This window comes from Loxodonta africana, chromosome 10 (assembly GCF_030014295.1).
Source record: "Loxodonta africana isolate mLoxAfr1 chromosome 10, mLoxAfr1.hap2, whole genome shotgun sequence".
NCBI classification, from domain to species: Eukaryota; Metazoa; Chordata; class Mammalia; order Proboscidea; family Elephantidae; genus Loxodonta; species Loxodonta africana.
Window position 1 is genome coordinate 88,511,208 of NC_087351.1, and position 12,401 is coordinate 88,523,608.

A 12,401-nucleotide genomic window follows, 5' to 3' on the forward strand; every position below is an offset into this window, starting at 1 on the left:
ACGTTATGTAGGAAAGGAATGGATGCCTGCTGCTGTCGAGTTGATTCCGAGTCATAGCGACCCTACAAGACAGAGTAGAACTGTCCCATAGAGTTTCCCAGGAGCACCTGGTGGATTCGAACTGCCAGCCTTTTGGTTAGCAGCCGTAGCACTTAAACACTATACCACCAGGGTTTCCAGTGAATGAATACGCACATTAAAAAAAAAAAAAGGTGAAGCTTAATTCATACAAAAGTTCTGACAGAGCGGACACTGTTGTTACAGTATCAATTGTCTCTCAGTCTACAGGCCTGATTCTGTTGTTCTGCACTTTTGATTAATCTCGCATTATTATTGTATAAGTTAAATACTGTTGGCATCTTTATGACTCCATCTGAATTCATGAATGTATCTTTGTTCTGTCTTTTGGTCTCTCATCCTAGAATTCATAAAAGAAAAAATAAAGAGAAAAAAAATTTCTATTATCAAATTTCTTCAAGAGCCCCTGCTTGGCTGTAGGGGCAGGAACATGTAACATTCATTCAGTTCTGCCTTTGTTAGGGACTGTGCTAGGCAGTAGTTTATCGGCTCATTTAATCCTCCCGACAACTTTATAAAAAAGGTTATAATCTCCTTTAGGGGATGAGGAGAACGTAGGTTCAAGGTAGTTAAGTATTATCTCATATCACCCAGCTAGAAGTGGCAGAGTAGAGATTTGAACCCAGGCTTACTTGTGTTTTATTTTTTGCCCTAGCATTGAGATTGAGAAATAGGGTAAGACTGGGGCTCCTACCCACTTAGAGAAGGTGGTGGGAGGCAGAGACTAAGGAAGGGAGAGGCATTTGAGAGCCTTCTCTGCTTGTTCATTCAGTCAAGCATTTAGGGGGCCTACTGTATGCTATATGCAGGAGGAAACCCTGGTGGTGTAGTGGTTAAGTGCTATGGCTGCTAACCGAAGGGTCGGCAGTTTGAATCCACCAGGCGCTCCTTGGAAACTCTATAGTGCAGTTCTACTCTGTCCTACAGGGTTGCTATGAGTCGGAATCGACTCGGCAGCACTGGGTTTTTTGGGTTACTATATGCAGGTTCCGTGCCAAGCCAGGGATATAGTGGTCAGTACCACAGGCTGCCTGCCCTTAAGGAGCTAGTATTTTATAGTCTAGTCAGGGAGCTATTTCTGAAGTTTTATGTATGTTAAAGAAATGAGGCTGTTGATTTCCAGACGAACTGGGATTTTTGTTTCTTTTTATCTTTAGATTAAAATCCAGATCCCCAATTAGAAAGACATTTGACTATTGGAGCAACAGTATCTCGTTCCTTTTGGAAATTCATTTTATAGGCAATAAACTGCTGCTTTGGCTAACTGGAAGGTTATCCCTAAGAGGGCAGCTGGCAGGAGAGGAGTACATGGGGTAGGGGACGCAGGAGTTTGGGAGTGGGGAAAGGAGAAATGTTTTTACTTTTACTTTTTATTGGAAAGGCTTGACAGATCACGTTCTCCCCACCACCTCGCTTACTTTGTCTCAGCCTCTATGAAATCAGAGCCTTCCACTTCTATGGAAGTAAATAATTTCCTCTGGAAGGCCCCCTTTAGCTTGCCTGGAAGGGACCTAAGGCCTGTTGGCCGTGCCTCTAATGATTTCAAATGAATAGGATAATATTTACTTGTTTAATTCATCTTCATCACCTTAAAGGGATATTTGTCATTTCTAGCGGAGGTCATGGCTCTGCCCCCCTTTTCCCCCAATCTCTCTTCTCTTTTTCTAAATTATAAATAATGAGTTTCATTCACAGCTCCCTGCCAGCGAGCTGCTAATTACGCAAAGTACTGCTTGTAATTTACACAGTAATAAACTGTAAATTTAAACATTACGGCACTTTAAGTTAATAATTTTCCTGCTGTAACAAATAGCTCATTTTTCACCCATCTTTCCCCTTGGCCCTCCTACCATGTCTGTGTCTCTGACCAGGAGGCTTGGCCGTAAGGGATGAAGAAAGAATATGAAGAATACAATATATGAAACCTTTTCATTTAGCTCCACTCCCACCCAGAATTTGACCTCAAATTAATTTTCTGTAGCCAGTTGATGTGCTAAAACGTGTATCCTAATGTTTAGACTAACTCATTGAGGAAATCAGTTGCTGTTGACAGATAACATTTTTGTAGAAACAAATGTGGTTGAGTAACAGGCTTGACATTCCTGCCTGTGACTTAGGCTCACGAAACTTTCTCACGTGTGTGTAACTTTTATTCACGTTTGTGTTGGTCTGCTTTGCTGGGCACTGATAGTCACTCTAAGTGTACTCAGGTTCAGTGAAGGATGAGTGCCTTCTGCCATTTTCCAGCTTTCTGGAGATGATTAGTTTCTGAATAGCTAGTGGTGTTATGAGTAAGCATTCATATTACAGTCTTGAGAACCCCAAATTTAAGAACCAACTTATATAGACTTCTATTTTTATTTTTTAAAAAAAGATGATATTTAAGGGACAAGATACAAGGTGACAGTTTTTGTAAGTCACAAAAGTGCTTTGAAGTATGTGTATTTAATCAGCAGATATTTAGATACTTAGTGGTGAGGGCTTCATAAATGTTCACTGTGAAGGCTGTTGGGGCTATAATGGCATAACTGTCGGAAGCTTGGTGTGCTGGCCTGTTAAACATTAGCTGCTGTTGGATTTTTTAAAATGTATTTCTACTCCTGTACACTTTAACGGAAACTCTAGTGGTGTAGTGCTTGAGTGCTATGGCTGCTAAGCAAAAAGGTTGCCAGTTCGAATCCACCAGGCACTCCTTGGAAACTCTGTGGGGCAGTTCTACTCTGTCCTATAGGGCTGCTATGAGTTGGAATCGGCTCAACGGCATTGCGTTTTTGTGTTTGGTATACTTTAAAAACTACAGGAGGTATCACTCACTGTATTAAAACACCATACATAGTAGACAGTGTTTATAATGACTGTTTTTGATGGTTAACAAAAAATAACACTAGGCTAACATGTAATGCTTTTAAGATATAGCCCCATTAAAAGACATACAGTTGTTGGATTTTAAGATTGACTTTAGACAGGTTCCTTTGAGGTTGCCATGGCTGGCACAGTTATGGGAAAGTGTGAGCTTGATAACAGATTGGGCCTGATTTATCTGTTTTTGTGGTTGGATGATACTCTTGTCTACCTTGTCTTTTCAGGAGACGAGCATAAGTACTTTGGGTACAGAGAGGATAGGCCACATCATTAGTGATCCTCGGCACAAAGAGTAAGTGCTTACATATTTACTGTCTGTCTTAGCCTGTTCCTAGGAGAAGGAAGCAAAGGGATGTTTTATGAAGCAGGCTAGAAATCAGATTTTAGAGTTGAAAGAGGTCTTAAAAGATTTATAAGAGTTCATAAAGAATTACCAAAAGTTTATAATAGCTACCATGGCTTACATACTAAGCCCATGACAGTAATTTTCTCTTCCTCTCTAGACAAGTTTTTCTTTGCTTTTTATAGGAGCCCTGGTGGTGCGGTGGTTAAAGCACTTGGCTGCTAACCAGAAGTTGGTGGTTCGAACCCACCAGCTGCCCAGCTGCTCTGTGGGAGAAAGATGTGGCAGTCTGCTTCCGTAAAGATTACAGCCTTGAAAACCCTATGGGGCACTTCTGGTCTTATTTATAGGGTCACTATGAGTCGGAATCGACTTGATGGCAATGGGTTTGGGTTTTTTTTTTGCTTTTTATATCTATAGGTGCTACATTATAAAAGTAGTCTCAAATAAGGATGTTATATTTTAAATTCGGAAACCCTGGTGGCATAGCGGCTAAGTGCTATGGCTGCTAACCAAATGGTCGGCAGTTCAAGTCCGCCAGGCAGTTCAAGTCGGAATCGACTCGATAGCACTGTTTTTTTTAAAAAATTTTTTTATTTTAAATTCATTTTTCTATCTCTTAAAATATTTTTTTTGTTTGTTTAAAATAGGCAATTGCCTCTATATTCTTCTATATGCTCTCTCCACTTAAAAAAAAAAAAAAAACTTACCATTGAGTTGATTCTCACTCATGGTGATGCCACGTGTGTCAGAGTACACCTGGGCTCCATAGAGTTTTCAGTGGCTGATTTTTTAGAAGTAAATCATCAGGCCCTTCTTCTGAAGTACCTCTGGGTGCACTCGAAACTCCAGCCTTTTGGTTAGCAGTTGAGAGCAGTAACTGTTTCCACCACCCAGGGCCTCCTTTTAATTTTTGTGTCAGTTTGTAGTACTGTGGTGGCTCGCATGTTGCTGTGATGTTGGAAACAATGCCACCGGTATTTCAAATAACAGCAAGGATACCTATGGTGGACAGGTTTCAGTGGAGATTCCAGACTAAGACAGACTAGGAAGAAGGGCCTGGCGACCTACTTCTGAAAAAAACTGACAGGTAAAAATGTTATGAATAGCAGCAGAACATTGTCTGATACAGTACTAGAAGAGGAGCCCCTCAGGTTGGAAGGCACTCATATTATGACTGGGGAAGAGATGCCTCCTCACAGCAGAGTTGACCTTAATGATGTGGATGGAGTAAAGCTTTCAGGACCTTCATTTGCTGATGTGGCATGACTCAAAAAGAGAGAAACAGCTACAACCATCCATTAGTAATTGGAATGTGGAATGTACGAAGTATGAATCTAGGAAAATTGTAAGTTGTGAAAAATGAAATAGAGCATTTGAAGATGAATATCTTAGGCATTGTTTGTTGTTGTCGTTAGGTGCTGTGGAGTTGGTTTTGACTCATAGTGACCCTGTGTACAACAGAATGAAACACTGCCCGGTCCTTCACTGTCCTCACAATTGTTGTTACGCTTGAGCTCCTTGTTGGAACCACTGTGTCAGTCCATCTGGTTGCGGCTCTTCCTCTTTTTTGCTGACCCTCTACTAAGCATGATGCACTCTTGTTAACTGTCCAAAGTAGGTGAGACGAAGCCTCACCATCCTTGCTTCTAGGGAACGCTCTGGCTGTACTTCCAAGACAGATTTGTTCATTCTCCTGGCAGTCCTAGGTATTGGTGAGCTGAAATGGACTGGTGTTGGCCATTTTGAATCTGACAGTCATGTGGTCTGCTATGGCGAGAATGAGAAATTGAAGAGGAACAGTTTCATATTCATTGTCAAAAAGCACATTTCAAGGTCTGTCCTGAAGTACAGTGCTGTCAGTGATGGGATAACATCCATACACCTACAAGGAAGACCAGTTAATATGACTGTCATTCAAATTTATGTACCAACCACTAATGCCACAGATGAAGAAATGGAAGGTTTTTGCCAACTTCTGCAGTCTGAAATTGACCAAACGTGCAATCAAGATATATTGATAATTACTGGTGATTGGAAGGATCGGTAATTGGAAACTACGAGCTTGGTGATAGAAACAATGCTGGAGATCGCATGATAGAATTTTACAAAACCAAGGGCCTATTCTTTGGAAATACCTTTTATCAACAACACAAATGATGACTATACGTGGACTTCGCAAGATGGAATATACAGGAATTGAATTGACTAAATCAGTAGAAAAAGATGATGAAGAAATATCATCAGTCAGCATATGGCCAGGGGCTGACTATGGAACAGACCATCAATTGCTCATATGCAAGTTTAGGTTGAAGCTGAAGAAAATTTGAACAAGTCCACAAGAGCCAAAGTACAGCCACCTAAATTTAGAGACCATCTCAAGAATAGATTTGACACATTGAACATTAATGGCTGAAGACCAGATGTGTTGTGAAATGACATAATACATGAAAAAAGCAAAAGGTCATTAAAAAAACAGGAAAGAAAGAAAAGACCAAAATGGATGTCAGAAGAGACTCTGAAACTTGCTCTTGAATGTTGAGGAGCTAAAGCAAACGGAAGAAATGATGAAGTAAAAGAGCTGAACAGAAGATTTCAAATGCCAGCTCGAGAAGGCTAAGTATTATAATGAAATGTGCAGAGAGCTGGAATTAGGAAACCAAAAGGGAAGAACATGCTCGGCATTTCTCAAGCTGAAACAACTGAAGAAAAATTCAAGCCTTGAGTTGCAATATTGAAGGATTGTATGGGCAAGATACCGAATGATGTAGGAAATATCAGAAGAAGATGGAAGGAATACACAGTTACTGTACCAAGAAGAATTGGTTGCTGTTCAACCATTTCGTGAGGTAGCATATGATCGAGAATCAATGGTACTGAAGGAAGAAGTCCAAGCACACTGAAGCCATTGGTGAAAAACAAGGCTTTAGAAATTGACAGAATACCCGTTGAGATGTTTGAACAAACAGATGCAACACTGGAGATGACGGCTTCTTGGCCAACCAGCTGGAAGAGATCCACATTTGTGCCCATTCCAAAGAAAGGTGATTCAATGAAATGTGGAAATTATTGAACAATATCATTAGTATCACATGCAAGTAAAATTTTGCTGAAGATAATTAAAAAATAGTTGCATGAGTACATCGCCAGGGAACTGCCAGAAATTCAAGATGGATTCAGAAGAGGACATCGAACAAGGGATATCATTGCTGGTGTTAGATGGATTTTGGCAGGAAGAAGAGAATACCAGAAATATGTTTACCCATATTTTATTGACTGTGCAAAGGCATTTGACTGTGTGGGTCATAACAAATTATGAATAACATTGTAAAGAATGGGAATTCCAGAACAATTAATTGTGCTCCTGTGGAACCTGTGCATAGGCCAAGAGACAGTTGTTTGAACAGAACAAAGGAATACTGTGGGTTCGAAATCAGAAAAGATATGCAGCAGGGTTGTATTCTTGGCAGCTTACTTATTCAGTTTTTATTAAAAAAAAAAAAAACCCACTGTCATCAAGTCGATTCTGACTCATAGCAATCCCATAGGGTTTCCAAGGCTGTAAATCTCTCTGGATGCAGACTGCCACATCTTTCTTCTGCAGAGATGCTGGTGGTTTTGAACCACTGACCTTTTGGTTAACAGTGGATCGCTTTAACCACTGCACCACCAGGGGTCTGAGAAGCTGGACTATATGAAGAAGGATGCTGCATCAGGATTGGAGGAAAACTCATTAACCTGTGATATGCGGATGATAGAACCTGGCATGCTGAAAGCAAAGAAGACTTGAAGCACTTATTGATGAAGATTAAAGACTACAGCCTTCAGTATGGGTTACACCTCAAGATTAAGAAAACAAAAATCCTCCCAACCGGACCAATAAGGAACATTCATGATAAACGGAGAAAAGATTGAAGTTGTCAAGGATTTCATTTTACTTGGATCCACAACTAACACCCATGGAAGCAGTAGCCAAAAAGTCAAATGAGGTGTTGTACTGGGCAAATCTGCTGAAGAGTTCTCTTTAAAATGCTAAAAAGCAAAGATGTCACTTTGAGGACTAAGGTGTGCCTGATCCAAGCCATGGTATTTTAATCGCCTTGTATGCATATGAAAGCTGGACAGTGAATAAGGAAGACCAAAGAAGAATTGGTGAATTTGAATTCTGGCATTGGCCAAGAAGAGTGAATATACCACGGACTAGCGGAAGAAATGCTCTTTAGAAGCGAGGATGGTGGAACTTCATCTCACATACTTTGGACATGTTATCAGGAAGGGTCAGTTCCTGGAGAAGGACATCATGCTAGGTAACGTAGAGGGTCAGTGAAAAAGAAGAAAACCCTCAACAAGATAGATTGACACAGTGGCTGCAATGAAGGGCTGAAGCCTAACAAGATTGTGAGGATGGCACAGGACTGGGCAGTGTTTCGTTCTGCTGTACACAGGGTCGCCAAGAGTCGGCACCAACTCAACGGCACCTAAGAACAACACCAGAAGAACAAACAAATCTGTCTTGGAAGAAGTACAGCCAGAATGCTCCTTAGAAGGGAGGATGGTGATGCTTCGTCTTTCGTACTTCGGACATGTTATCAGGAGGGACCAGTCCCTGGAGAAGGACATCATGCTTGGTAGAGGGTTATCGAAAAAGAGGAAGACCCTCAAGGAAATGGACTGACACAGTAGCTGCAACGCCAGGCTCAAAATAGCAATGATTGTGAGGATGGTGAAGGACAGGGCAGTGTTTCATTCTGTTGTATGTAGGGTCGCTATGAGTTGGAATCGACTTGACGGTACCTGAGAACAACATTTAGAGGAGCATGTTTTTGTCCTAATTACTATGAAAAGTGCTATTTGGTAGCTATAGGGGAGTCATTCTGCTCTTCTTTGTGCCAGCCTTCTCCCCTAACATGGCTGGCTCTTGGATGTCTCATGCGCATAAGCCAGTACCCATCCAGCCTGATCTAATTTTTAACTTAAAGAAGTAGGCAAGATGTGGGTATGGTTTATGGCCCTTTTTGATTTAGGGATCCTGTTCCTGCACAGCGGAGAGTGCATTGATGTCACACCGTGATCTTGGGCTTATTTCTAGCCTGCCCAGTTCTTAACATCTCATTATTAGGCTTTTCCTTTCAACAGTTATTTTCAGCTAAAAAGCTTACACGCACTTAATACCTCTCTTCTTCTCTCCCCCACTTCTACCTTTCCCCGTCTTTGCCTTCACTTCATTATTCCAACATCTTTTTATCTTCTCCTTCTCTCTGTACTTTTCCTACTATTTCTTTTATTGTTTTCTTTCTTGTTATTCTCTCCGTCTCTGTAGTTTCTGGCTACCATCAGGTGGGAAAAGAGAACGAAGTCAGGTAAGATCACTTTTCTTTGTCATCTTTATTTTATCGTTTGATTTTCTTTTCTTTAGAAAGAACAAAGCGTTGGCTTCTGCTTTTCCTCACATTTCCACTTGTGCACATGAGGTAAGGTTTCCTCTTCCCTATGCTATTCTGGCTTTCTTGGAGAACAGTTATCCAAGAATATTTGATAGTCACTGATAAGAACTATAGCTCATTTTCTCTTTATAGGTTCAACTGCGATCATCAGTTTTATTACTTGTAACAAATAACTTTTCATAGGAATCCTGTTTTTATTTTAGTTTCTGACTTTGCAGTAAGAAACCAGAGTGAGCCTCATCCGCTTTTGGTTTAGTTCAACATCAGAATCCTCTGCTGAGAAGTACTAGGTTGAAGCCTAAACATGTCAAACAGAAGAAGGTAGAGCTGCCCTGGGGTCGCGGCATTGGAACCTCACCCTTTTAATCTTTCTCCCTAGCTACTCCCAAGGAGCCTCTTGTCCTATCTAGGACTTTGTGGGGGTAAAAATTTTAAAATTACTGACAGTTTATCCTCTGAAGTGTTCTTAAAACCAAACAATAGTTTAGCTCAACTAGTAAAGAATGTCTGCCTTGAACATTATTTTCTTTCAAGATTTATCTATATGGGGTCAGATTGACAACAGCAACTTGAGAGATTAGATGGAAACCTTAAAGGGCAGTGAGTTTTGTTAATGGGGGAGGAACAACTCAGAAAAGTAGGATGAGAATGGTTGCACAACTCAAAGGGTGTAATCATTGTCACTGAATTTTACATGTAGAAACTGTCGAATTAGTATATGTTTTGCTGTATATATTCTCAATAACAAAATTAAAAAATCACAGTGGCTATCAGTATGTTCCTTTAATGTTTAAAGCTTGATTTTGGAGAGTGTTGCTTTATCTTGGTGATTTGTAAGACAAAGTCTGGTAGGTAAAAATTCTCAGATTTCCTATTGCTCAGTTTTTTTTTTTTTTTTTAAACTACTTAGTAGCTTATTGAGTTAATGTACATTTTAGACTTGGAACCTTCATAGTGGAGTTGCCATTTCAAAATGAACTAGAACAGTAGTAGATAGAGCTAGTGTATATAAGATAATTTTAGGTGCTATGGAGACACTTTTTATTTTAAATTATGTATTAGAGTATACTTTAGAACAATGTAATCATTACATTAAGCTTGTTATTTCATGAAAGCATAGTAAGGACAAGGCTAAGTAAAAACATGATGTGAAGAAAAATATGAAGTAAATTATAGTGCAAGTGGCCTGCAGATATGGAAAAGTCATTGAGGCAGTATGTGAGAGACTGCAGTTTGGGGATCCTTGTTTGCATCAGGGGACCTAAAGGCAGAAGGGGACCATTCTGTGGCAGTCACCCAGTCCACATCTGTTCTTTACAAGTGAGGAACTAGAGGTCCATAAGATTTACGTTATTTGCCCAAAGTCACACAGCTGGTGAGGCTGCGATTGGAACCTCAACAAGGGATAGAACAGTTGTTTAGTTTATATTCTTTGTAGATATTTTTGAAGTTACCATCCGAAGTTCTTCCAGTCTTAAGGTGTACGTAGTTCGAAACTTTTTAGGGAGGACTGTTTATTGTGGAAAAAATCCCAAGAAAGTTAGCAAACATAAAATGAAGTACTTGTATGTGTAGTATCCCATTTGATCCTCACAGCCACCTTTTGAGGTCAGTAGATGTTGAACAAATGCAGTATTTCATTTGATCCTCACCATAACTCTATGAAATACGTAGGACAAATATCGAGACTTCCGTTTTACAGGTAAAGATAGGAAAACACAACAAGCTTATGTAATTTTCAACATATGGCAAACAGTGGTAGACTAAACCTAGAAGTTAGGTATTCTAATTCTTAGTCTAGTTCTGTTTCCGTTATACTATGCTGATGTTAGGTGCTAACCGATTATTTGCTGGAAACAAATACTTGCCAAGATAGTGAAATGAAAAGGTAATTTTCTGCTAGGTTTCTTGGCAACAAGTGCTGATATTCAGTTGATAACCAATAGGTTTAAATTCCTAATTCCTTAATTCGTATAAGTTAGAAAGTACTATCTTCTGCCATTTAAGTGATTATCGTGTGTCACAGATTTTCAAAAATTGTTGTTTACCAGGGAATAGTTTATTTTTGAGGTGTGCTAGTGGTGCGGTGGTTAAGTGCTCGGCTGCTAACCTAAATGTCTGCAGTTTGAACCCACCAGCTGCTCTGCGGGAGAACATGTGGCAGTCTGCTTCTGTAAAGATTACAGCCTTGGAATCCCCACGAAGCAGTTCTGCTCTGTCCTATAGGGTCACTATGAGTTGAAATTGACTCTGTGGCAGTGGGTGGGTGTAGACCTGGTATGCTACATTCATGGACACAATATTGAAAGTGTGCAACTTTATTTAATGGTGTCTGTATTTGGGTTGGCAAAATAGTTGGGCATTCAAAGGGGAAAGTAATCAAATAGCAGGTTACTCTGTAGGATCAAATCACTTTGATATTATCCTTACTAAAATAATCTTCTTTATTCCTGCAGTTTAATCCCCTCTCTCCCCTTTATTCCCTGGATGTTCTTGCTGACGCTTCTCACCGAAGATGTTCACCAGCACACTGCTCTGCCAGGTAACCATCCTCTGGTGACTACTGTTTTCTTCTGAACAGTTTTTTTTTTTTAGCAACACTTTTTAAATTATAAAGTATTTTTATGTATAATATACCTTTTGATCCTCACAACAACCTTCGTGGTTGATAGATGCTTTAGAGATGAAGAAACCAGGGCAGGGTGGTGAAGTACCTTTCCTGTGATCAGGTTACAACTTTGACCCCAGTCTTCAAGCTCATATTTCATATTATTTCTGCAACTAAGACCCACCTTCAAAGAACATTATTAATGGTCCTTGCCATGACCTGCAAAGCCCTGTATAATCTGACTTCGTTCTACATGTCCAGCTTCCTTTCATATAGTCCCTTGACCCCCAAGTAGGGGAGAGATCCAGCTACACCAGGGAGTTCCATTTTATTCTTCAAAAATAATGACCCTTTCTTGCCTCTGGACCTTCACACCTGCTCCCTTTGCCTGGAATACTGTCTTTGGGCGCTCTTCATCTTGGCTCAAGTACCACCTCCTCGGGGAGGCCCTCTCAGACTGTCCTCTCTAAAGGAGCCACTTTCAGTACCCTGCTTTTTATCTCTTTGCCTTCTTTATAGCTCATATCACAGATGTAATGAAATCTGCTTATTAGTTTTTTGTTTTGTTTTGTTTTTAACTTTTTCGCCCGTCTCTCTCACTAGAATACAAGCTTTATAATTACAGGGATCTTGCCTTGTTCCCTAGTATATCCCCAGCACCTAACATAGTATCTGGCCTTTGTAGGCCTTTAGTATATACTTGTTGAATGAATGAATTTTGTGTTTCTCATTATAAGTTCTCTCAGGCTAGATGACGTGGGAAGTGAATATGCTTTTAATGGTAGTATCTTCTAGCAGGGGTCTTGTGTATAAAAGTGCAGCTAATAGTCTGGACCGTAGAATGTTTATTATTTCTTGTGGTGTAAAGAATTTCTCTTCTAGGTTCCGATAATTTTTTTTCTTTCTAATAAGTTTTTAAATGGATGCATTCATAAATTTTGGGTGCAGGTTGCATGGAGAAGTTCTTCTTTCATGGATACAATTAGGACTTCCACTGTGGGCTCTGATGATAAACTCAGCACTGTAACTCCCTGCCATCTCTTTCTACTGGAGAAGTGATACTTCA

At 40.0% G+C, this 12,401-nt stretch overlaps 1 protein-coding gene across 8 annotated transcripts in view; it reads left to right on the forward strand.

Annotated features, from left to right (window-relative positions):
• The window catches only part of GPATCH2L (G-patch domain containing 2 like), a 74,083-nt gene that overhangs the window by 24,091 nt on the left and 37,591 nt on the right, over positions 1–12,401 (forward strand). For 5 of the 8 annotated variants that reach the window (XM_023546395.2, XM_023546397.2, XM_023546399.2 and 2 more), the window contains exons 6-8: positions 3,165–3,232; positions 8,700–8,754; positions 11,184–11,269. In XM_023546395.2, coding sequence (XP_023402163.1) covers positions 3,165–3,232; positions 8,700–8,754; positions 11,184–11,269 — 209 coding nt within the window. Of the gene's footprint in view, positions 1–3,164; positions 3,233–8,603; positions 8,644–8,699; positions 8,755–11,183; positions 11,270–12,401 lie in introns of all 8 variants that reach the window. The other 3 variants (XM_023546396.2, XR_002785338.2, XM_023546398.2) reach the window with 3 other exon arrangements.